This window comes from Podarcis erhardii, assembly GCF_964252035.2.
Source record: "Podarcis erhardii genome assembly, chromosome: 2".
Classification (NCBI taxonomy): domain Eukaryota; kingdom Metazoa; phylum Chordata; class Lepidosauria; order Squamata; family Lacertidae; genus Podarcis; species Podarcis erhardii.
In genome coordinates, this window is record NC_138498.1 from 69,956,271 (window position 1) to 69,981,204 (window position 24,934).

The 24,934-nt window shown below is 47.1% G+C and overlaps 4 protein-coding genes across 4 annotated transcripts in view; 2 read left to right on the forward strand and 2 right to left on the reverse strand.

The window, feature by feature from the left end:
- The window catches only part of NSD1 (nuclear receptor binding SET domain protein 1), a 62,223-nt gene extending 59,078 nt beyond the window's left edge, over positions 1–3,145 (forward strand). Inside the window, exon 24 of the mRNA XM_081850174.1 lies at positions 2,885–3,145. Within this exon, the coding sequence (XP_081706300.1) occupies positions 2,885–2,955 (71 nt within the window). The 3' untranslated portion in view covers positions 2,956–3,145. The remainder of the gene's footprint in view (positions 1–2,884) is intronic.
- Positions 3,146–4,481: 1,336 nt separating this feature from the next.
- On the reverse strand, positions 4,482–12,721 carry RAB24 (RAB24, member RAS oncogene family). The gene is made up of 9 exons (XM_081849363.1): positions 12,571–12,721; positions 11,575–11,808; positions 10,929–10,997; positions 9,552–9,630; positions 7,516–7,583; positions 6,834–6,933; positions 6,637–6,687; positions 6,099–6,161; positions 4,482–5,001 (listed from the first exon to the last, which is right to left on the reverse strand). The coding sequence occupies exons 2-9, from the start codon at positions 11,689–11,691 to the stop codon at positions 4,934–4,936; spliced, it is 615 nt and encodes a 204-aa protein (XP_081705489.1). The 5' UTR covers positions 11,692–11,808; positions 12,571–12,721; the 3' UTR covers positions 4,482–4,933.
- A 97-nt stretch (positions 12,722–12,818) lies between these two features.
- On the forward strand, positions 12,819–16,825 carry PRELID1 (PRELI domain containing 1). The gene is made up of 5 exons (XM_081849388.1): positions 12,819–13,140; positions 14,685–14,910; positions 15,015–15,128; positions 15,657–15,735; positions 16,481–16,825. Exons 1-5 carry the CDS (start codon positions 13,049–13,051, stop codon positions 16,618–16,620), a joined length of 651 nt encoding a protein of 216 aa, XP_081705514.1. The 5' UTR covers positions 12,819–13,048; the 3' UTR covers positions 16,621–16,825.
- Positions 16,826–17,519: 694 nt separating this feature from the next.
- Positions 17,520–22,875, reverse strand: MXD3 (MAX dimerization protein 3). Its single transcript, XM_081849389.1, has 6 exons — positions 22,540–22,875; positions 22,216–22,315; positions 20,702–20,731; positions 18,969–19,083; positions 18,296–18,464; positions 17,520–17,841 (listed from the first exon to the last, which is right to left on the reverse strand). The coding sequence occupies exons 1-6, from the start codon at positions 22,607–22,609 to the stop codon at positions 17,723–17,725; spliced, it is 603 nt and encodes a 200-aa protein (XP_081705515.1). The 5' UTR covers positions 22,610–22,875; the 3' UTR covers positions 17,520–17,722.
- Positions 22,876–24,934: the final 2,059 nt, after the last annotated feature.

A 24,934-nucleotide genomic window follows, 5' to 3' on the forward strand; every position in this document is an offset into this window, starting at 1 on the left:
AACTGGGCATCTGAAGTAGAAAGTGTCACGGATGTATGTGTGGAGTGTGTGTACCTGCATGCCTGTAGCACAACTTTATACTGATAGCATCTCTCCAAGTCTGGAGGCTGGTGTCTGGTTTGTTATGGTAAGTAAGGAGAAAATCCCAAGGTGCAGATTAAGAGAAATGCTACGCAGGAACCTCACCCAATCGGCACCTTCAACCCAAAGCAGGGGTGGTTTCCTATGTGAAATGGGAAGAGCCAGTCACTCCCATAGGATACAACATTCAATTAGGAAGGGACACTGGCCAAGCAGAAGCCAAGTGCTGTTTGATTCTGAGGGATCCAGAATGCAAACAGACACAGGCTAGGAGAGTGCTGGGAGAGATATTGGACCTGAATGCTTCCCCTGTTGTGTACCCTTTTACCTAGTGTGAATCAGCTACCTTTCCAAGAGCTGGGCTGCCAGAAACAAAATTTGATCCTGCTTCTTAAAATGGTCCAGGCATGTTCTATTCTGCTGTTGCTTATGTGGTACTTTGCTAGGGGTGTGAGCATGGCAAGTGGCTTCTGGTGTGCAAATCTTACTCCCCATCATGTTTCTATATTTCATGCAGAAAATAAGGTGCTATAATGCTGGGGTCTAGTGGGACATAGAGCTTTGCACATTTTGTGCTTGAAAATCTGTGCCAAGAGGCCAGATCTGTGGCAAGAAAAGCTTAATTGAATACTGTGACATTTGAATCATGCAGAAAAAAACAGATTTGTGTATGTTTGCTTATTTCATAACTTACTCTGTTTCTGTTAATCATGGGAAGGGGCAAAGAACTAGGTATGACAACAAATTTTGCCCAGCAACTCTCCTCCACCCACGAGTATCTGAAATTAAACCAGGAATCCCCCACCCCACTTTTTTTTTTTTTTTACACAAAACAATTGAAAGATGATTCAGCAGCATCCTGAGCGTCTCAAGCGCCAGATTCTACACTAGCTCCATAGTTTCATGGAATAATAGACTACAGTGGAGTCAGGTAGTTGTACTAGCACCCTTGACGGGCATTGTTTACAATGAAGCTAACAAAATACAATTTCCACCCCATTTATAAAATATTCACAGGTAATTAAAATTTTGCCACATGAAAAATGCGTAGTTGCTGTACAGAATGGAGCAGATCATTGTCCAGAAATCAGGTGTTCTGTCTCTGTGCTTTTCCCTATTGGATGTTTCTCCAAAAGTTAGAGTGCCAACGGGACTGGGATTAGATCAACTGCAAGTGCCTAGGTCTGTTAAAAAGATGTTCATGTTTATTTTTTAAGAATTGGGGTATTTATAGCAGCTCAACAGGGTATACCTCTATTCAGTGCTTCCCTCTGCCCCTCTCACTTTAATGTTGCAAGAATTACTTCCCTTTTCCGACCCCAGGGTCGTGGCCTGAAGAGTGTTCTTTATGTTAAAATATTTGGAAACTCCTCATCTGTGCAATTGACTAACATGCTGCTAAGAGCACCTGTGATGGGACTTTCCTAGAATGCATCACCTTTTGCATTATGCTGTGGCTACTAAGGTGGTTATTTGATTGGTTTAGGGCAGGGGCGAAGAGCAGATGTTGAACTCCAACCCCCTCACCCTGACCTTACTAGCTCGGGCTGATAGGAATTGTATGCCAGTGTCTAGAGGGGACACAGGATCCCCACTCCTGGTTTAGGATGAATACTTTGGAATGGAGGAGCTGAGCTGTAGGCTTTTGTAGTAATAATAATAATAATAATAATAATAATAATAATAATAATAATAATAATAATAATGGTGACAACATTTGGAATAGATTTTAAACATTCTGCAACCTACGTAATTGTGCTGAAATGGAATAAAGCCTTTCCCCTTTCCGCCAAATCTGCATGACTGGTAACATACAAGAATTTGTTAACAAATGCATTGAGTGTGGTGACATTTTGCAGTATTGATGGATTCCCTTCCGTGGGAGTCAGAGGGCTAGGGGTGCTGGGAATGTGATGATTTTAACAAGTATTGGATTTCATGTCTGAAAGCAAGAGATGTCAGAGCACATTTCTCAAGTACTGACAGAAGGCAGGAATAGAAGTTATATTTTAAATGGCCACATTTTTGCCCCCCATGCTCCCAGACTCTGATTTTCTGGAAGATGGGATCAGTGTACAAACGACACTTAGTTCCTATTCTCCCTACTGAGGCAGTGTGGTCTCTTGAAAGTGAATGCTTGCAAGGGTATTTGTGCATAGGAAACCACTTCTCAGCCTACGCAGAGCATCATCTTGGAAACATCTGGAATTTCACTAACTTGAGTGGGTGCTGAGCAGATGTGGCAAGGGGCAGCTAAGTGCCATTCCTTCCATTTCTCCTCAGCAGCATCACAGGGCATATTCCTTTGCTGTAGCAGCTTATTTCAGTAATGTATGGTGTGGTGCTTTTGAATTGTTCAGGTCTGTAATATGTTGGGAGAGAGAAACTCTTCTCTAATCGCTTGACAGTCGTCCCCCCCCCCCCCCGCATTTTGTTTCAAAGGGGTTTGGGCAGGGCTAAGACTGGAGAGCTCTCCCCACTCATTTAGCTGCTGGTACAGAAATGGAGTAGCGTATAGTGCTAACGGAGATGAAATATTGCATTTCTCCAAGCTGTATTGCTTGGCCTCAGGCGGTATGCTGCATGCTGACTGTCCCAGACTCTCTGCTGGGAGTTGTGAGACTCTCTGCTGGGAGTTGTGACTGAACAGAGCCATTGCAGGAGAAGGCCTCTGGGAAAAGTCCTGTTCTGCAATGACACTGCAGTGCATAATTGCAGTATTTCTGCATGAATAATGGGGAAGGAATTCTTTTCAGTGCATCTATTGTGGTTACCAACAGTCAAGCATAATGTCTTTTTACAGAGCTATCCTATTCTCATCTACGTTCTCTACAAATGGCCGGCAAGGGAAATGCTTTACAGTATCTACATTAGAAGAAGAGGAAGAGTTTTGGCTCGTGGATTCTTATTTTTCCTCCCCTGACTCATTTAACTGTGTGTGTGTAAAAACTATGACAATGAAAAACAAAGTTGTCCTACCCAAATGTTCCCAAAATATGTACTGTAATTCTTTGTATATAAAAGAAAGCAATTACTGTAAAGTAAAGTTTAACTTTGCTCTTGACTGTGTGTGCTATTTTATTGAGCCTAGATATGGCAGATTCTAATCTGCTTTTTAATCTAAAAAACAAATTGAAATCTCTGTAAGTTTGTATAGAGATATGGCTGCCAGGAATAGTAGGGACCTTGAATTTGTGGTCTTCTGTGGGTCACAGCTGGGGGAATGGAGAGGGGGCTGCTCAGCTTGTACCAGATCAAAACAGTAGTTTATAGCTTAGAGAGAAGTGGTTTTGCAGAATGATACAAAGTCTGAGATATTGCTCTCAATTGTAACTTGTGAGGTGCATCAACTAATTCTGAAAACTCAGCTTCCATAGAGACTTAAAGGTTTGGTAAATCAACCTGAGAATGGACCTTTATTACCAATGTAGCAAATAACTCTTAGGAAGCTTTTGGGCTCTTGCTGCTTGTATAAAGCCTTTGAAACTTGACACAGAGGTAGATGTCAATGGAACCACAGCCCGAAGATCACTTTCAATACTTTTGCACCCAAATTTTAGTGCACTGAGTGAGGGGCCCTACTATGTGCCTACCAATTGCTTCTCCCCCAGCCACAAGCCACTAGGTTAGCCAAGACCAGAGTTGCACTATGGCAGTTACCTGTAACAATATAGTAAAAAGACATCCAGGCATATATATTTAAAGCCGTAAAACACACTCCAAAACATCTAAGGGAAGAGAGCATATGTTGGAGAAAAACTATCGGTATATTCCATTCCACAGAGATGATCATGTAAAGGAAAACTGATAGAAATAGCCTACTCCGTCAAATGGCAGAGTATTGTGCAGCTCTGTAACCTTTTCCATTCAGCTGCTGTGCCATGCTTCCAACAGTACAGGCCAGCACCGTCCTTGGCACAGGGATCCTCAGCTGCATCTGCCTTTCTGCTTTCTCTGGAAAGAGGGCGGCCTGCTTGTGTAGATCAGCACCCCTGGTGCTCCAGCCAACTAGAGCCTAGCCCAGGTCCCCCTTCATTTACCAGCCGCCTTATAACTGCTGCAAAGCCCATCACTGCTTGTATCTACAACTGTTCTGTGATGCTTATTGATGCTTTTACAGTATTGGAGCAACTGGGCCTGCTTATCACACACGTACACATCTATCAAATTGGCTGATTAAAAAACCCACAGCAAATTCCTAAGCCTCCTCAGATGGTTGCTTTTGTTCCCTGTACCAATACATGTTTCAACTGCTGGAACGTCAGAGAAACGTCAACCATTAGAAACTGGTGGTCAGCCCATGTAGTAGGAGAGGCACCCGTGTTTCTTCCCATTCCCTCTAGGAGTTTAGCCTGGAAACAAGTTTGAGCAACTTCAATAAGAACACAAACCTAGCTGTGTTTCTCAACAACACAGGACCACAATGCACTTTTATTTACATATACATAGCTTATTAGAAGCCATTTAAATAATAAAGCAAAAAATCAGGTGCAACACCATCAAAACAGCAGAACCAACCACTGCCAGAACAAGGTGTCTTCAGCTTTGGAGAGCCAGTTGTGAAAAAGCAATTCCTGAAGCGCGTCAAGAATTTTAAGTCAGCCTCTGGAAGGGATGGGAGCACAAGGCAGTCAAGGTCTCTGGTCGTCAAGGCAGCAGAAAATCTCGCAGCGTGTGCCGTGTTCTCCCCGCTCCCACCATTCCAAGGAGAAGTGCCAGCAAGTGATGCTCCACAGGTCCGAAAGGGCAAGACATTCCATACAGCAGGGAAACAGTGTGAACTATCCAAAGACAGCATGAACTGCTATCCTAGGAGGGGAGCACTGCTGCTTTGGCAAAACAAGGAAAGAACTCAGTGATGGCAACAGCTATAAAAGTAGGTGGTAGTGTTCTTTTGGCTCAGATCAACTCCTTTCTCCTCTGAAAGCAGAACATATACAAGGGTTAGGCAAGTGGGGCAAATTTGTAGCAGCAGAATATTCAATGGCTCTGTTAAGAGGATTTCTTTCTCCCAGGGAAAAGTCCTGCCCTGTCCAGATAAAATTTGCATACAGTCCTTCATCTAAAGAGCCTAGTGTGGTTCACAACAAAAAAATACAAAATATATAATAAAAGCAAACCAATAACCTCCCCCTCCCACAAACACCTCTAAAAAGCCATGGACTGTTAACCAGCCAAATGCCTGGTTGAAATGCCTGGTTTTCACCTTTTGCCTAAAGATATGCAACGAAGGTGCCAGGTGTGCCTTCCTGGGGAGAACGTTCCCCAGACGGAGTCACCACAGAAAAGGCTCATTCTTGTGTTGCCACCCTCTAGACCTCTCACGGAGGAGGCACACAAATAAGGGCTTCAGATGATCACAGGGCCCAGGCTGGTTCATATGGGGAGAGTCTACAGACTACCACAACTCCCCCTCCCTGACCCTCAAGTCTGTCCTGATGCCACACCAAGTACCCAGGTGGGCACAGACCAACTCCACCCTGCTCACCCAGCCAGGTCTCAATGATACATACCACAACAGCCTCCTCATCCACAATCAGATCATGGATGAGGGAGGTCTTACTCAAGAGCAAACCTGGCATTCAGCAACAGCAGCAGCAGCAAGTCCAAGAGCTGGCTGACAGGACAACTGCAATTCCCCAGGTGGAGGAGGGGCTGGCACACTGCACAGTCGCTAACTGCCTGTGCTGTGTGCCCCTTACAGTCTACCCCACCTTCCACACTATACCTCCCCCTACCCTGAACCACTGCAATTAGGTCCCCCTCCCCAGCTTTCCCCAGCTCCTCTCTTCCCAGAGGCAATAGAGTTCATTTGGAAATGCAGTTCATGGAGTCTCTGCTTTCTACACACGTAAGCAATCATGGGCATTCTTAAAACACGTTTTTTTTCTTATTCAGCGTGTCCCCAAGTCCCACTTTCATGTCCAGGAAATATATTTGCACCAGAGGTTCTATGCATGTTCAGAAGAACATGTGAGCACACACACAGAGTGGAAGTATCTTGTTCAGAAACTCACCTGTCATCTCCTGAAAAGCAGTAAGCTGCGCATAATCCTCAGCCACCTTCATGAAGAGCTCATCTGTAAACAAAACACAGCAACACAGGATTGGTGTCTCGCCCACAGCTGGCTTCAGTAGGAACACCTGAACCGACCTGAACTTGGGAGGCAGCAAATGGCCACTGGCTACAAAATTATGAGTGAATGATAAAAGGGAACAAAACTCAGAAATAAGCATCCTGGATATCCTTTGGTAAACACAGTGATACCCTGAGATCTACTGCCCTGCCCCACTTGTCCACTCTCATCAGATTGCAGCCATAATCTTGATCTTAGTGGAATTTGGAATTGTGGTGCAGTTCCACCTGGCGAGAAAGCCTGGGCAAGGTACTCAGCATCACCCTTATTTATCAGGAGCCACAGTGACGCCATATGCAAACTGTCCCCAACCAAAAGGAGAACAGCAGTCTTCTCACTCTGGGCGTGACTGTCCAGAGGCATTAGCCACACTTAAGCACCATAAAGCCTTGCAATGCACCCTGGAAGCAATACTCACCCACATTCTGTCCAGTCTTACTGGAGGTTTCAAACAGCTCGGCTTTGATCTCTGAAATGACAGTATGTCAGACGGAAAGTTTTAGTCGTTTTACTCTACAGTGGGGACCGCCATTGTAGATGCACCAATGTTAAGAGCTCCTGGTGCACTGTGATTCCCTTTCTCTCCTCCCAACAAGTGAAGAAGAAAAGCCTAACCATCCGCATAGTCCTGCACATCATGGAAGTCAATTCCTCGCCTTCTCCTGTCCTCGTCCAACAAATCGCACTTGGTGCCACACAAATAGATCCTGCAGTTCTGCAGAGAAAGAGAACAAGGCAAGTACTTCCATACAAGGTCAGTCTAGCAAGCAGGTATTGCCAAGAATCCATGTAGCCAAACCAACAGGACCCACCCTATTTTTGTGTGACTGTGGTTTTTTAAATTGTAAGTTTTAAAACTGTTTCATACTGTATTTTAAATTGTTGTAACCTGCCCTGGAACCTTAGGGTGAAGGGCAGGTAATAAATTAAAATGTAGTAGTAGTAGTAACAGTAATAATTTGACATGCCCAAAATGCAATCCTAAGGTGCACACAATTAACAGAGCTCAGGGAATGGTTACACACAATGCTGTTGTGCTGCTAAATCCACCTGGGAGACGGTCTGGAAGCCTCATACTTTTAACCTTCCCAAAAACATGAGATACAAGTCAAGCAACCATGTAACCTATCAACAACTGGCCAGCCTCCCTTCCTCCCTCCCCCTGAGGAACTGCCCTCCAGTGTCCCAGTATACAAATTATAGAATGATGCTCCTCTGTAAGACCAACATTCCCTGTGGCTCTCCCAGTGAGGCGAATATTTCTTTTCTCCCTGCCTGGAAATGGAGATCTACTTACCTCCTCAAAGTTCTGCAGCTCATTCACCCAGAATTTTGCTCTCTGGAAACTGCTGCTATCAGTAAGATCTGTGGAAGTGGGGAGGTGTCAAGACTAGATCCCACCCAAAAAGTTCATAAAGCAGATTCACTGACCCCTGTATATATAGGCAGAGTAACTGAGGTACTGAAATGAATAGGTTGGCTAGGAGAGAATTGCTCTCTTTCCCTGAACAGCTCATAATAGAGCCTCTGTCCACACATCTTGAGTTCTTTTGTGGCACACAACTGAAATGTGTATAATAAGATAAGGTAAAGGTAAAGGGACCCCTGACCATTAGGTCCAGTCGCAGACGACTCTGGGGTTGCGGCGCTCATCTCGCTCTATAGGCCAAGGGAGCTGGCGTACAGCTTCTGGGTCATGTGTCCAGCACGACTAAGCCACTTCTGGCGAAGCAGAGCAGTGCACGGAAATGCCGTTTACCTTCCCGCCGGAGTGGGATTTATTTATCTACTTGCACTTCATGCTTTCAAACTGCTAGGTTGGCAGGAGCAGGGACCGAACAACAGGAGCTCATGCTGTTGCAGGGATTCGAACCGCCAACCTTCTGATCGGCAAGCCCTAGGCTCTGTGGTTTAACCCACAGTGCCACACACACAAATCCCCTTCCACGAAGAGTTAAAGGAAAGGCTAATGGGAACTGCCCAGCTTTCTTGACTTAGACACCAGGGCTAGAGCAATACATTTTTTTTGCCTGAGGTAAAGGGCAAAATGGCCCCCTCTTTCCATGTACAAAAGCTAACTGGACTGGTAGTTGAATCTCGTCTCAACAGTGGCAAGAGGACAGTGTCATTCTAGCTTAGAGGACACAAGACAGGCCACGTGGCACACACAGCTCTGCCCTCCAACATCTCACTGTGTCTCTCTTACCACCATCACCCATCAACTGCCTGAGGCTCCTGTCTCATTTCACCTAACTGTAGAGCCAGTCCTGTTGAGCAGCCATAGTTTGACTGCCTTGGTATGCCAAACCACAGCCTAGTATCACTGGGTAGAGACGTTTTCCCTCCTATTAAGGTAATACCCATGCAGTTTTGTGTTCAGGCAAAGAAACACCAGGAAAGCTCCAATGATAAGGAATCTCCCATGGCCAACACAAATCATGTAATTTATCCCAGACTAGTGGCAGACTAATGATTTCAGCAACTCTGCTGCCATCATAATAGCTATTGGGGAGGAGATAGAACTACACGTGCAGCTTTCACAGAGCTGTCCTCTTAAAGACAGGAGCACTATAGAGGCAGCTCCTTGCCTCCCTTCTGGCCTTTACAGGGCACTCTTAAAGTGGCGCCATGGAGAGGGAAGGGGGATGGACACAAATGAAGACAGGAATTGGTGTCTGAATGGTGCAAGGTAAGTGTTGCCCCAACAGAAGAAGCAGGCTGCCATGTGGGCTCTATTTGAGGATATAAAATGTATTTGGCAGGGGCTAGCTCTTTTCACAAACACAAGCACATTGATACAACCCCCAAAGCAATGCATGAGAATCTCTCACTGCTGCTAGTTCTGAGGCAGAGCAAACTGTCCTCTCTATTGTGGAAGTGAAACTGCTAATAGACACAGCTTAGGAAACAAAAAAAGAGGCAGTAAAGCTGGCAAGTAAAGCAGCGGCTAAGTGACCACATCCTGAGGAATTGGTATTTCCATGGTGTTTTTAACTGGACACCTGCACATCTGCAGAGGAACCAAGTCTGTGCAACTAGAGGGCAGTCTGTCACTGTAAGAAAGCGATGACAATGGAGAGATCAAGGGACCCTCAACTAACATACTGATGGAAGGAGGGCCTGAGTATGCAGCAAGCAATAATCCCCAAACAACATCCCAATTATACTCCCTCTGTATTTGTTTGATACTGTTCCCAAATATTTGCACACAAATCTCCTTCAGAACAATGGATTGGCTAGCACAGCCCTTTCCAAGTTTGTAAGACTGTTCTCCTAGCATTGGTAGTCCAGAGCTACATGGGTACCTGAGTTGGCATGCAAGTGAACTCTTACCATAACATACAATGGCAGCTTTTGCCCCACGGTAGTATATCCGGCTCATGGCCTCATAACGCTCTGAGCCAGCTGTATCCTAGAAAAGGGAGAAACAGTAAGATTTTGTATCCAGCAGCTTTGAATCCCGGTGGAATTCAACATAGCACTAAGGAGCCAGTCTGCTTGTCTGTCAAAATGATTTCACTTCCCTGTGCAGCGGTACCTCGGTTTTTGAACGTCTCCACTGACGAGCATTTCAGTTTTCGAATGCTGTAAACCTGGAAGTAAATGCTTTGGTTTTCGAACACGCCTCGGAAGTCGAACATGCCATGTGGCTTCTGCTGAGTGCAGGATCCTGAGACCTGGCTGTCGGCTATTGAGTTTTCAGTTTTCAAAAGTTTCAGAACTCGAACTGTCTTCTGGAAAGGATTACGTTTGAAAACTGAGGTACCACTGTATATTTTTCTGGGGATTCACCCAACTCTCCAGAGCAGCTTTAGGGGAAACATACAGCAATGGGGAATTCCAACCGCAGTAGTGGGAGGCCTTGTGCTGGCGTCTGCTAACAGAACTGGGCAGTGGAATCCAGCCCCTAGAGCTTGGCATAGAGCCCTTTTTCAATTAAACGCAAAACAGGCTGATCAAAGTGAAGGAACGAAAAGAAAAACTGTCAGCATTGTGGAGTAAATAGAACATTTGCTGGGCAGCTCAGAAGAAATAAAAGAGAAAACACAGTGATTCAGCTACAAGTGCGAAATAATTAAATAGCAGCATTAAACACACAAGAGAGAAAACCAGTGTACAACAGTAAACACCAGACATTAAGAGCCAGGATTTGAAGACCACAAATTGTTTCAAAGGCCAGACTAAATAGAGAGGTCTTTACGTGGTGCCAGAAAGGTGCCAAGCAAGCATCTCTGGGAAGGCCGTTCCACAGTCGGGGTGCCACCACCGAGAAAGCTCTAAAGTTCCCAAACGGTGCCCCACAAACCTAACTCAGGTCTGCAGCATGTCTGTGAACAACAGGAGCAGTGGCAGCTCTGGGACAGACCAGAAGCGACAGGTAGGAGGAAGCGACTTGGAAGGAGTGAAGACCAGGAGCCAGAAACATATTGTCTTTTATTGTATTACCATTTGTATTACAATTGGAATTGATAGTGTATTACGAAAACCATGCATAGTGCATTACAACAAAAAGAAAAATAGTTAAGTAGTGCACCAAGACCCTTAGCAAATTTCAAGTTGTTCATGGGGGAAACGTTTGGGAAACACTGTTCTAGAAGCCTCCTCACACTTGTCCCCCCCTCCCCTGCACAGCCAAAGCATGTCCCATTAGTTCTCTGGTACTTTATGTTTGCCACACACAGCCAGTGTCATTCCCATCTTAAGACTTACCCAGATTCCCAAGGTTACGGTCCGACCTCCCACTGGCATCACTTTGGCTACAAACGCAGCACCTATTGTCTAAAATAAGAAGAATACATATGAATGCAGCTGCACCACCTCATCAGCTCTTTAAAAGTAGCCACTAGTGGCAAATAAGTATTTCTTCCAGACAGCCAAACCAGGAAGTTTTTACAAATAGGAAAAGAATTGCTGCACACCCCCCCCCACTCCTTTTAGGCTGTCAGAACATTACAAACAAATGACTAACACAAGTACATACTGACAGGTAAGCTAGTAAATATTTCTGTGGATTAGTGACATCAGTGAATCTCTTTGCAAGGCTACCTTTAATAGAGGCTACCTTTAACAGATAGCAGATATTAGCAGTTTCTTTCTTTTCCCTAGCCAACATGGCCCCTTCTGATATGGCACGTTGTCGTACGGGCCTTCTTAGTTTCACTTTCTTTTAGGCTTCAAAGTTCCTCTGTGGTTACAAACCGCTCACCAAATGTCCATTTCACAACATACAAGATTCACTGATAAAGATTTAAGAAGTGGAGGAGTGGGAGCGGAAGAGGACTACAGATTGCTCAACCCAGTTGCCACTTGAAAGGCTCTCCACATCTGCCCCCCACCCCCTGAAGGACACACTCACGTTCTGGTAAGGTCCCACAAGGAAGCGGTTGTGAACGTATCGCTCCACCAAGCTGGTCTTGCCCACGTACTCTTTGCCCAGCATCACAACTTTGGCATCCACACGCTGCCCGCTCATCCTCTTGCCCTGGCAGCCGTGTGTTCCCCTCCAGGTGGTCCAGAGGGATCCCCAACGCCCCCACCTGAGTCGGCTGGCCCAGCCTAAGAGAGATGCAGCTCAGGTGGAGAGGCTCACCTGCAGTAAGCAGAGGAGGAAGTACAGCAAGTGACTCAGGAGCAGCACCTCCCCGTTCCCACGTCACCTAAAAAGCTAAGAGGGCTCCAGTAGGCATAAGCCAGAAGGCCTGGCACTGCCCAGAATGCAGGTGTGCCCTGCATCCTCCACAGCAGTTGCACGAAGCTACAGTGGTACCTCGGGTTACATACGCTTCAGGTTACATACGCTTCAGGTTTCACACTCCACTAACCCAGAAATAGTGCTTCAGGTTAAGAACAGACCTCCAGAACGAATTAAGTACTTAACCCGAGGTACCACTGTACTGGCACGCAGTAGCAGCACTTCAAAAAAATGCGGAGAGGGAGGCAAAAAAGGGCAATACTATTCACAACGACAAGAAGAAACGTGTTTCTCCAGCACTACCCATTTCTGCGGCAGCTGTCCACCGGGGTGCTGCCGTCCGCTCTAAGGGGCTGGACTAGATGATCCTCAGGGTCCCCTCCGACTCTACCATTCCGCGATTCTACGCTGCTCTGTTCCCAGGGGAGGGGCGCATGGGTTTCCCTTGGCCTCCACGAACTCCACCCATGTGGGCGCCCCAGTGGCTGAGGGACTGGCCCCAGGTCTGGCAGGACCCTGGATCCGATGACGCGGCAAGGGTGATCCTAACAGGAGGCTCCCCTCCCCGGAGGCTTCGGGACAGCGCTCAGCGCCCAGCCCGGCAGGGACTGGCGGCTTCTGCAGGGCCGGGCTGGGGAGGAAGAGGGCGGCGGCACTCACCCCGGTCTCATGGCGCTGGAGCCGGTCGCCGCTGGCGGAGGCGGGAGAGAGTCGGGACGCGGCGGCGGCGGCGGCGGCGGGGGAACGAGCCGCCGACGGACCAGTTCCCAGCCAGCGCTGCTGCTGCGGCGGAGCAGCCCGGGGAAGGGGGCGGGGCTTCGCGGCGGGGCCGGAAGCGCGCGGCCGCGGCGGGGCGGGGCTTGCGTCCCCCAGTGCAGGAGGAGGGACGAAGGAGGCGGCAGCAGCGGAGCTGAGGCGGCGGAAGCGCCTGGGCTGCTCGTCGCGGAAGTCGCTGCCGCTGCCCTGCCCTCGCATGGCGGCCGCTGGGCACCGCTGGCCGCGATCTTCGGGACTGGCCGCGACGCCGGAGAGAGGCCTCCGCCAGCGAGAGGCCCGGGAGGCGTAAGGCGGGCCAGGCCGCCGGGCGACCGCCGCCGTTTCCTCTCCGTCTCCTGCAGGATCGGTGACCGCGGAGGTGATGGGGAAATACTTCCTGACCCTGAGCGTCCTCAAGGGGCCCTGGGACCAAGTCTTCGCCGCCTTCTGGCAGCGCTATCCGAACCCCTACAGGTGAGCGCGGGCCGTGGGGTCTCCTCTCCCTCACTGGAGGAAGTGAAAAGGGCTGGGCTGGGCTGGGGGGGGGCACAGTGGGAGATGCCGGGCGACAGCCTGACAGAGCGATACTTTCTCCCTCCCGTGATCCCTGCTCCCGTCACTGGCTCCGGAGCAAGCCCCATACATTTGGGGTGGCCCCGCACTCGGGGCAGATGCGGCATTCCCAGCCCGAGCCTGTTCACGTACATACAGGCTGCTCGGTTGAGGCTTGCCGCTAGGGGGCGTGCGTCGGGGTGCTCACAGCCCCGACTTGGTGGGCTCAACCTGGCGATCTGTGCTGCCCCCAGCGGCGGCCTCAAGACGGGGTAATGCAGTGGGGAGAAGTCTGGCGGAAGACGTACGTGCTGGTGAAGCAGTTGCCTTTCTTCTCTGCCTTGGCCAAGGCCGCTGCATGAACCTTTCACCTAGTGCGCCGGGAGAGACTTTGTGGCCATCTGGGTGTAATCTTTGATAGCCTCTTCTTTGAGGCTAAGCCGTCGGAGCTTGCTGTTTACCGATCATTTGGATTTTGGGAGGTGGGGCAGGGCAGGGATTTCTATAAACAGGAGTAATTAAGATCAAAAAGATTTGCTAGATGATAGATTAGCACAGGAGGTACGGGTGTGGTGTGTGTAAAAAGTTTGCTCTGGAAGAGCCATTTTCAAATGCCACAGGCAACCTTTTATTTTTGCCTGTTGCCTTGACTCTTGAGGAAACCATCCTCTTAATCAGGCTTCCTCAAACTCGGCCCTCCAGATATTTTTGGCCTACAACTCCCATGATCCCTAGCTAGCAGGACCAGTGGTCAGGGATGATGGGAATTGTAGTCTCAAAACATCTGGAGGGCCTAGTTAGGGCTCTTAACACTGCTGTAAAAGTGCACATGCACAGATTTGTGTTTTCATTAGGGATCAGTTGATTAAAACCAACTACTAGCTTCTGCTGGTGATTGACTCACCTGTAAATCACTTGACCTCACCGGGACCTTAGGTACCGTAATCCTTTTTTCCTTTGCAGAGTGACTTGAACTCAAGCTGAGCTACAAAGAAAGATCCCAGCCAATCTAAGCAGGGCTTGAAGTCAGCACTGATTAGCTGAGTGGCACTGTCATTAAGCCTCAATTTTGGCTAGGGTCAGCTACACTTGGGAGCTCTGCAGCTCTCTAAGCCACATGTTAACATCATACATGCCATCTAGTGGAGGTGGCTTGGGAAAAAGAGCCAAACCGGGGCCTAAGTGGGACAGAGGGAAGCAGTCCAGCTAGGAATGGCATTCTGCTCTGCTGAGTGACTGGAGAGGAGGCAATGTACTCTTGTCACATGATTATACACTTAGGAAAGCTTAGAACAGCCTTCCCCTAATCTGGTGCCCTCTGGGACTACCAACTCCTATCTGCCCCAACCAACATGGACAACAGCCAGGGATGATCAGAGTTGTACTCCAAAAAAACAACTGGAGGGAACCAGTTGAGGAAGCACAGCTTAAAATGAATTTGCTAGATTCTCTTCTCTCCTCCCCAGCAAACATGTCCTGACAGAAGACATTATACACCGAGAGGTGACAGAAGACCAGAAGCTGCTTTCCAGGCGGCTCCTCACCAAGACCAACAGGATGCCTCGCTGGGCAGAGCGCTTCTTTCCATCCAATGTCGCCCACTCTGTCTACATCCTTGAAGATTCCATTGTGGACCCAATGAACCGAACCATGACCACATTCACCTGGAACATTAATCACGCGCGTCTTATGGTGAGCAGGCTTTGAGCAGGGCTAGCAGCATAAACTCTTGCTGTGTTTCGTCCTATGGGGAGAGTTGATGGTCATTTTGTTGTGCCATCTCTTGTGCCTTGCAGGTGGTGGAGGAGCGGTGTGTTTACAGAGAGAACCCTGAAAACAGTGGCTGGACAGAAGTCCAGCGGGAAGCTTGGGTTTCCTCCACTCTGTTTGGTGTCTCACGTGCTGTCCAGGTGAGTGGTCAGTGACCTGTGTCTCTTGATATACTTCAGCTGCAAAGAGGCAGTCTTAGAAGAGCTCAACATGATGGCTACCTCTGGGTAGTTTTGTAACTGGAAACTAGGGCTGGGCGATATCAGCTTTTCAACACTGCTGTGTATCACCAGCCAAACATCACAGTTTGGTGATATACCCCAGTATTGAAAAAACAAGATGCATTGGCCTCTGCCCGCGAGACACCAGGTGAAACTGCCCCAGCTCTCGCCTCAGGCGCAGCATTGGGGCTCCTTTGACTGCTTGCTGCAGGGAGGAATTCAGGAGTGGTGGCAGTTTCACCAGCGATATACTGCTGAGTGAAACTGACATCACGGTCTGCTCCTCATACAGCTGCTGGCCGATATATTAATATATCACCCAGGTCTACTAGGAACATAGCTGATGGGCCAGGCTGATTCCTCCGAGTTCAGGTTGTGTAAATGAGTGGACTCTGGCGGCATTCATTATTCTTTTCTCTGCTCACTCCCCCTGTATTCTTGTTTTAGGAGTTTGGCTTGGCCAGGTTCAAAAGCAATGTGACCAAGAGCACCAAAGGGTTTGAGTACGTGCTGGCCAAAATGCAAGGTGAGTACTGTTACTAAGCCTCCAGCATTGTTAGCATATTCAGGTTCTAAAAAGCACACAGATCACCAGTGCCAATATTTCCCCCCTTTAGTTTACTGCACCCATGAAAGCATGTAAATTTTGTTGGGAGACCAGCAAATTTGCTGCATCAACCGGAGGCTAGCACCGAGTAGGGTAGGGCTTGTTCCCTTTTCTGCAGGAAGTTCCAAGAGAGTTTTGGGTTGCTAATTTCACCAGTCCTGCTCCAGAGTAGTTTTAGCATTCTAAACCAAGGAATGAGGTGAAGACAGAAAATGCAGCTTTAGAATGTCTGGAACTACCTTTTGGGGGGCAGGCGTCTTCTGTGCTTGTTCTTGGTAAACCTGTAGACTTCCGATTTTTAGCTAGTAGCAATATGGACTATTGAGAAAACAGAAGGAGTGTTGTTAAGAGCCATGACAAACAGATGGGAAATACATAAAACTCCAGTCTGTTGTTCAGAAACTGAGATGGTAAAACTGATAGGTATGGAGCTGGTAGTAAGTTTCCCTTTGGCTCCCCGTTTCTCTTTTTCCAGTTGGTGTTTCTCGTGAACATTAAGGCTAGATAAAATAACACTTCCTTAACTATGTGGAAGGAGATGCCCACTGTAGAGAGTGATACCTAAACAAACAGCAGCAGCAAACTAAAACGCTTACATTGATTTTTTGTTCAGACCTTCAGGCAGTTCAGTGGACATACTTAAGAGCTTTTGGCTTTATTACAGGTGAAGCACCATCCAAAACCTTGGTGGAAACTGCAAAGGAGGCAACCGAGAAGGCCAAGGAGACTGCCTTGGCAGCAACTGAGAAAGCAAAGGACTTGGCTAGCAAGGCAGCTACTAAAAAGAAGCAGCAATATGTTTGAAAAAAAAACTCAGTTTTCCTGCTGTGGGGAATAGAATGCAACAAAATAATACTGGAAGGCTTACCTGTCTGTAACTAAGCGTCTCTTCCCTTGGGAAGCATGTCTCTAGCTTTTGTGTTTTTTTAAAATTGAAACTATACAAATCTGACAATCATCTTCTTTCTAAAAGGTGTAATTATCATTAAAAGAATAGACTTCAAGTTAATCCAGTGCCAGGGCCTGTTCCTCAGGTGGGCACCAATTTTCAAAGCTGTGACTAAGCCAATAGAAGTCTTCCTGTTTACTTTACCTTCTATGCAACTTGGAGGTCTCTGTACATTATGATGTGGGTGTGAGTGGCTGCTGGTTAGCAAGTATGCTATAAACAGCCTCACACATGTTTTGCATTCTTAGGAGAAAACCAGATGAATAGGATGCAAGAAATACTAGAATACTGCTGGGTACATAAGCGGATGGGTCACAAAACGGAAGCAATGTTTGTTTCGGGGAAAATCAGATACTTCAATTGGGTGGAATGTGCCATGGAATGAGAGCCCACTAGCCATTGTCCTAGCTGTTCCCAGCTCCCCTTGACACAACCCATTCCATGTTGAGGAATTGGAGATAAGAGCAACCTGGTTTTGCTAGCTTGTTCATCCTGCATTCCTGGAACTAAGTGCATATCTGCTATAAAGTTGGAATGATTCAGTATGTCATGGTCTACTGTTGCCCTTGTTGAGACTTGCTTCCAGTCCTTAACAGGCCAAGCCTACCTCCACTTTCTGACTAGATGAGACACACAAGCTTTCACAGCGGGTGGGGCACAGAAAACCATATAGCTACCCCACGCACAGCGTAATCTGTCTGGTACACTTTAAGTGCTGTGGGGATCTCACCCTTCTTTCAGCCCTGTCCCATAATTGAGTAATCCAAGTCTTTTATCCAAGTCTCTAGAAAATGTTCCGGCTTGGTCTAGCAGAAAGGTAGAGGTACAACGTGGGTAGCACTGTCCTTTGCACCATGCAGAGTTTTGTTCAGAGCCAAATTCCATTCATGAAATCCTGGCTTTGCTGCTGGAAATCCATCTGGGTGAGAGCTGGCCTTATAACTAGGCTTCTGTCCATCATAACCAAAAGTTGCTGGCACTGGAATAACTGTGTTCCTGCCCAGTGCTGAAGGCAGCCACAACATCCTCTTCAACGCTGCTGAACGCCAGACCTTCCACGTCCACCTCTGCATCTTCTGTAGCAGAAAAAAAATACATCAGAGTTCTTTACCCATACAGGATCTAGTATCTTTTACAGACACTCCAGAAGGTCACTAGAGGCAAGGGAGCTGGGACACCTCCAGATGCTGCTGAACTGCAAAACCTGTCGTTCTTGGTCATACTTGCAGAGGGCTGACAGGAGTTGTAGTCTGGCAACATTTGGAGCTGTCACAAATTCCCCACCGCTGCCTTCCACAACCTGGTACTCTCCATGTTTTGGACTATAGCTCCCATCAACCTGAGCCAGCACAGTTGTGCTGGCTGAGACTGATGGGACTTATAGACCAAAACGTCTGGAAGGCACCAGGTTGAGGAAGGCTGTAGTAGGAAATGTCCAGTGTACCCTGCTCTTACACTTATGCCTTCAATAGAACGCGTCCAGCTATGGGGACCGCAGCACAGGCCATCCAATTGTACGGCAACACCCACCTGAATCGGAGCGTTCGGAGGAGAACCGAGAAGAGTCCAGGCTATCGGTTCGCAGCCTCTCCATGCTGGAATGAGCCAGCAACTCTTCCAGCTGCTGGTGCAGGTTCTGCTGCTCACAGCGTAGCCTCTCCTTCAGTTGCTGTGCTCTCTGCTCCTGCTCTTCCAGCTTCTGGAAGGGGAAAAGGGGTCAAGGACAATATCCAATAACTATAGCAAATGCTTCAGCTCCTTCCGGGTTCACCAGCTTTTGTGACTTTTTGGGAAGCAACATTGCACTTCCACCGCAGCTGTCCAGGAGGACTTTGATGTCTGGCTTATAAATTCCCTGGAAACATTTGGGTGGCCACAGCTGCTGGCAAGATGAGAGATCACAGGGGTATGATCCAGCAGGGCCAAATGAAGCACCCAATGTGAATTAGTTCATATGCGGTAAAATAAAAAGGTATACCCCTTAGCAATGCAACACACTGGTAAAATAAGAGGTTTAGTCACACTCAAGTGATTTTTCACCCCTCTGGAGGTTGGAAGCTGTTTGATCCATTTCCAGCCCTACTCAGTAAATCTGTTGGATCCTGCTCATACACCGTCTGTCTCATGTGTTCCAAGTTTAAAGTACAAGGCTGGCAAGGCAACATTGAAAAACAGCCAGTAAGCAGGGAAGTGTGTCGCTTACCTTAATATGCAGCCTGGCTCTGTGCAAAAGACTAAGGGTTGTGTAACGAGAGCACTCAGTGTTCATGGGGACCTGTTGCTTAAGCTGATCCAAACAATGACGCAGCTGAGCCCTCCTGCCAGAGAAAAAGAGATCACAATGTGGGTTCGATGCATGAGATGACACGGGAGCTCACCATGTCTCTGGGTAAGGCCTTGAGGCAACTTCCAGGCCCTTACAAAATTGGAAAATGTGTGCCTGTCTCCTCTAGCTAGAGAGCTATAGTCCTCCATGTAGTCCAGATCTCAGACTTCATTGTAATTAATTAACTTTATGTACGGAGGGGGAAACAGAACCAGATCTCGTCATCTGCCTGCAACTCTTACATGCCTGTCTTCCTCAATCCAAGCAAGCTGATATGGGTAGATGGATAAAGGTAGAAGATGTATACAAATTGGGATGGTTATAATAAGTAGCATGAGCAGAATTACAGACACCCAGATCTAACCAACATGGCTTTCTTCCCATCTCTCATTGTATAGAAATCCTGGTAGAGTGATCCATGGCTACTGCATGCAGGATCTTAACAGTTGGAAAGCCCTACCATAAGAACACAGAACTAAAAACTGGCCCAAACGAGTGGTCTCAGAAGATCCATAACACGGTCTTCGTCTAGTTATCAGAGAGGGGTGTGTGTGTGTGTGTGTGTGTGTGTGTATCAGATCGAAGTGATTTGTGTGTGGAGGCGATTAACTCCTTCAGACGTCTTTTAACTTCTTTAAAAAAACACAGGAGTTCCAATCATGGCTTTCCTGACATCTCATCTATTTACTGTAGGTATTGAGTTTTATGGTCTAAGTTGAACATCTTGTGATCCTCTACCCCAATGGAAAAAACATGTGAGCATTTTAAATTAAACCAGGAACTCAAAAAAGGCATTTTGGCAAGATATGATGTACAGGGATTGACAATTATGCAAGGTTAATCAGGAGTGACAAATTTATCACGTGGCACCTTCATTGCAGGAGGTGCCAAGATCTCAATGCTGAAGAGTCAAGACCAGGGGTCAGCAAACTTTTTCAGCAGGGGGCCGATCCAATGTCCCTCAGACCTTGTTGGGGGCTGGACTTTTTTTTTTTTTAAATGAACGAATTCCTATGCCCCACAAATAATCCAGAGATGCATTTTAAATAAAAGCACACATTCTACCCATGTAAAAACACACTGACTCCCGGACTGTCTGCGGGCCAGATTTAGAAGGCGATTGGGCTGGATCCGGCCCGCGGGCCTTAATTTGCCTACCCATGGTCAATACACTTTATTTACTTAGCTGTGGTAAGTACATGTTAACTTTATCACAATTTGATTGGAAAGTATGTATAGTCCTTCAAATATTTCACATACTTCTTCCCTTCCATCACCCTCCATGGACATTTTCCTATGTGCATCTCCATTTAAAAATAAAATCCTATACAAAACTAGTGGTCAACAGCATGCTAACTCCTTATACAAAAATTCGGTGCACATCTCCTAAGTTTGGCAAGGTAGAAGTGGCCTGGGGCAGCCTTCTTACTCAGCTGTAAAATGCTTTTGCTACTTCATGAATTTCATCTCTCTACTTAGACAGGAAGTGCTCTTATAAAGAGCAGCTGCTATGTTCAGTGCTGTCAACTCCCACTTCCTACTGAACATGATAAATGAGAAACTACCCCTCTTCTCCCCGCAACCCCAGCCCTTCCTATATGAAAATTTACCTGTGCTTCTCCAGCTCATTGTGCACAGTTCTGAAATGAAAGAAGAATAGGGAATAAGATTAATGCATCACATTTAGATTTATAGAAAAATGATAGTTGGTTTTGTTCACATTGTCCACTGAGACAGAAAGTTCTCATTCAGTCCCAGTAAAATCCTACCTTCCCAAAGCTCAGTGTCTACTATCCACATAGTGAATATGCAGGACAGGAGAGGAAGAAGATCCATTTCATTCTCTAAAGTAGTTTATGAAGAAGCCCAGTAACTGGCACTGTACTGGACCAGTCAAGGTCCTGTTTGCAACATCATCAGAAACCCACACATCCAAGGACCCAAGAAACATGTAATAAATAGTGCAAATCCCTAAGTCTGGGGTGGCAGGTACAAGCCTGAGGTAATGTAAAACTAAATGCCTATTTGAGAAGAGTCAGATTTCACAGAGAAAATGACAAGTGCAACAGCACACTGCAAGAGGTGGGTGTAACTATTTCTGCAGTAAGAAAGTCGAGAGGTGGTACATAGCTCAGGGATGGAGCATATGGTTTGCATGTAGAAGGTTCCAGTTTCAATCCTTAACATCTCTAGGTAGGGCTACAAAAGACCACTGCCAGCTAGTATAGACCAGGCAGGCAATGTTGTGCTCTCAAAATGTTGTTGGATGGCAACACAGCTGCATGGCTAATTTGCAAGGATGATGGGAGATGGCACTCCGACATCAAATTGGCTACGCCTGGCATATAGACAGCAATAGAGCTAGGTGGACTAATGCTCTGACTCAAGATAAGGCCGTTTCCTATGTTCTCATGCTTGTGGTTGCGTGACAGTGGCACAACTGGTTTTAAAGAACCAGATGTCAGGAATAGTCATAACTGCTAACCTCTATGCCAGGAATGCAGCTCCTCGGAGCTTGCACAATGTCACAGGAAATATGCAACCATCAATTAAAGCATTTTGTTTCCTGCAATTAGGACTTCTGTCTCCTATTGGATAGTAACGCAGTAGGGTATAGAAACCTCGGGGTCCATGTATTGAAATGTGAGCCTTGCTCCAGTGGAAAATGTAAAAGCAAAACAAAATACCTAGTCCAATTCCTGAGCAAGGTAAAACCAATGAAAGAGGAGGTTTTGATTTTCTTAAACCACAAAGCCAAAAACTGATGTCCAGGAGAGAGAAACAACTCAACTGGTGGCTATGGCTTGTATCCAACTAATTTAATTCAGAGTAGACACACTGAAATTCATGGATCAGTATTAATCAAACCCAGTAACTTCAGGTCTACTGTCCATACAACTAATGCTGCATTCAAAACTGGTTGCCTCATGTAATATATGAGCATTTTGTTTCTGGTGGCGACCCCATCACTTTGAAGAAGCGCTTTGCCAACCTCGCTGAGATTTCACACCCCCATCTTCTTTATTTTTATTTCGCTATATAGACTTCTATTTTCAGTTAGTCCATCACCAGATATTCCACTGCAGTTCCAATGGCAATAGTAGAACAAAACCCGGACTCTTACCTGAGGTTTTTCAGGGCATTCCGAGGCTTGGGCCTCTTCCGGGGCTGCAACGAGTCTTTCCCGGAGTAAGGGGACAGCGAAGCGTAGCCATGTTCGGCTTCTGCGAGACAAAATCCGAGGCTCGGAACGATTTCGCCTCCGCACCATTTAATAACCCCCAGCCCACTTCTTTTCTAAGGAAGAAACCCACCACCCCATTCCTCCGCCCCACTCCCACGGAGGACAGCCGGTCCTGCCTGCCTCCGATCGAGGCAGCCACAGTATGGCCCTCATACCCCGCACAGCCAAGCCACCGCCCCCGACCCTGAGATAGGCAGGTGGTACCTCTCTCCCTGCGCTCCAGGTACTCCGCCGCTTGCAGCAGCACCTGAATGTTGCTGGCCATGAGCTCCATGACAACAGACTCGGACCGAGCGAAGACTTTGTTACACCGTAACCGACCCACTGACTTCGGCTCCGGCTCCGCCCCCTCGAACGCTCCGAGGTTCTAACCCCGCCTCTTCGAACCCTGGCGGCAGCCGCGGCAGGCCTCGGAACCGGCTCCAGTTTTGGCGCGGGCCGAAAGCTTCGCTGCAGCAGCCGGGAGCTGCTTTTTGAACTGCCCGGAACTCCCAACACCCGTGACCCTCTGGAGCTCCGCGAGCCCACCCAGCTGACTTGTTTTGAATCTCACCCTGCGGCGGACGTGGCCTGGGGAACTAGCGCTCTCATTGGCTGAAAGGCTTGACCAGGCGTGGCTACGTCACTGCAGTTTCAAAACAAATTCGGGCGGGAAAAGGACGGGGCTTCAAATTTGAATTGGAGGCGGGGCCATCGCTCGCCAGCGGGAGTACTGTATATTGACGTGAGGGATTTTTAAAAATAAGGTTTCTAGGAGGAGGTCAGGCTTCTAACACCTCAGAATTCAGAGTAGTTCCCTCGTTCGTAGGTACTGTCGACAATTTAGACTAGAACCCCTCGCTTCACGTGTCGCTCAGTAGTAGAGCAGGTGCTTTGCATGCAGAAGGTCTCAGGCGCAATCTCCAGGTAGAACTAGCAAAGACCCCTTGTCTGACCCGTTGCAGAGAGTAGCTCATAGCTGTCAACTTTCGGATTTGAAAATAAGGGATCAGCAGCCTCACCTGTCCCGGAGACAGTCTACGGGATATCTAAGAATCTGGGATAGCAGCGAGAAACAGCGCTGAAATAAGGGAAGTTCCCTCAAAAAAAGGGAAGGTTGACAGCTATGGAGTAGCTGCCAGTCAGTGGGCAACACTGAGGCAGATGGCCCATCCAGTGCCCTACCTTGGGGCAGCTTCCTATATGTATGCATGGGAAAGGTGCAAGAGAATTTAAGGCCTCCTCTTGTCACCACAACTCCTGTGGTTGGGGAGGGTAAGAAGAGTGCCCTGTGAAAGAAGTAACCTGGGCTCACTATTATAGTGCAACAAGATAATTTCTCATAGGGAAAACAAAGTTAATCTGTCACATATTGCTGTTATTTAATACAATAGTTTACATGAACATGCATAATTTAAAGTAAGAGTGTGTGTGTGTGTGTGTGTGTTTAACATGCATACCCTGACTGATTTCCAGTCACATAAGGTACTCATATTTTCCTTATAGAGTTGGGCATGTGAATGTATACTCTTCACCACATCCACACAGTTATAATTTTAACAAACACTGTGGGGAAGCGCCTCAAACATAAACAGACATCTACCGTGTCTCATCCGCAGTTTATACGAAAACACTCGGGTCTGGGTTAGGTGTGACCGACAGGGCCATTTATCCAAGGAAATCCAAACCTACCATGGTGTTAAACAAGGCTGCGTCCTTGCGCCTACTTTATTCAACTTCTATATTAACTCCTTAGTAGGAAACATGGAGAAAGAAAATGCCCACCCCCCTAAATTGGCTACTACACCCTACCGGTTCTCTTATATGCAGATGACGCAGTTCTAATTTCCTTCTCCTGTGTAGGCCTAAGAAAACTTCTAAGATCTCTCAGTTTATTGTAATGCCGAACAATTAACTATAGCAAATCCAAAGTTATGATGTTCTCTAAAAAAAGAATGAGACACAAATGGAGAATTGACAATCGACATATTGAACAGGTATCATCTTTTAAATACCTGGGTATAACCTTCCAGGAAAAGGGCTCGTAACATTATCAGGTTAATAATACTATTGCAAATGCCCAAAGATCTACCAACGCTATTTTAAGGTTTTTCTATGGAAAAGGGGGCCAGTATATTCCGGCAGCCTCCCAGGTCTTTGCTGCAAAAATATTAACACAACTGACATGGTGGGGTTGATTCATGGGTAGCTGCAGGGAAACACGGAAGTAATGGAAAAGCAGAAATGGAAACACAATTATATCCTCTGCTATTTTGCAGAGTAAAACAGGAGGCCTGTAATCCTATTGGTGCCGGCCGCAAGTAAGCCCTGCCAAGTTCAAAAGGGCTTATTCCTAGGCAGATGTGTACAGAACTGTAGGCCTACCATATACCTTAAGTTATGCCAAGGCCTAATCCCCTGCTGCCCTCACCCTCACTGATGGAGGCTGTTGTCAGCCCTGTTCCTACACTAGCTCCTAAAGCAAATGTGAGAGGAAGCTGACAATTGTATTATAATGAAAATTCATAATAAATCTTACAAGTGGAGCTGGCTATGCTTTTAGAATAGTCACCACTCCAAATGCAGCTGGGGAGATGGTCGTATGAAGGATAGAGGGAAG

Coding starts and splice junctions, on each gene's coding strand:
- RAB24 (XM_081849363.1), bottom strand. CDS start 11,691: ATGAGCGGGCAGCGTGTGGATGCCAAAGTTGTGATGCTGGGCAAAGAG. Junction 7,584..9,551: donor AGCTGCCATTGTATGTTATG/GTAAGAGTTCAC, acceptor CCACTTCCACAG/ATCTTACTGATAGCAGCAGT. Junction 5,002..6,098: donor TGCTTTTCAGGAGATGACAG/GTGAGTTTCTGA, acceptor TTCTGCTTTCAG/AGGAGAAAGGAGTTGATCTG.
- PRELID1 (XM_081849388.1), top strand. CDS start 13,049: ATGGGGAAATACTTCCTGACCCTGAGCGTCCTCAAGGGGCCCTGGGAC. Junction 14,911..15,014: donor TTAATCACGCGCGTCTTATG/GTGAGCAGGCTT, acceptor TGTGCCTTGCAG/GTGGTGGAGGAGCGGTGTGT. Junction 15,129..15,656: donor GTGTCTCACGTGCTGTCCAG/GTGAGTGGTCAG, acceptor TTCTTGTTTTAG/GAGTTTGGCTTGGCCAGGTT.
- MXD3 (XM_081849389.1), bottom strand. CDS start 22,609: ATGGAGCTCATGGCCAGCAACATTCAGGTGCTGCTGCAAGCGGCGGAG. Junction 20,732..22,215: donor AATGCCCTGAAAAACCTCAG/GTAAGAGTCCGG, acceptor CTTTCATTTCAG/AACTGTGCACAATGAGCTGG. Junction 19,084..20,701: donor AATGAGCTGGAGAAGCACAG/GTAAATTTTCAT, acceptor TTTCTCTGGCAG/GAGGGCTCAGCTGCGTCATT.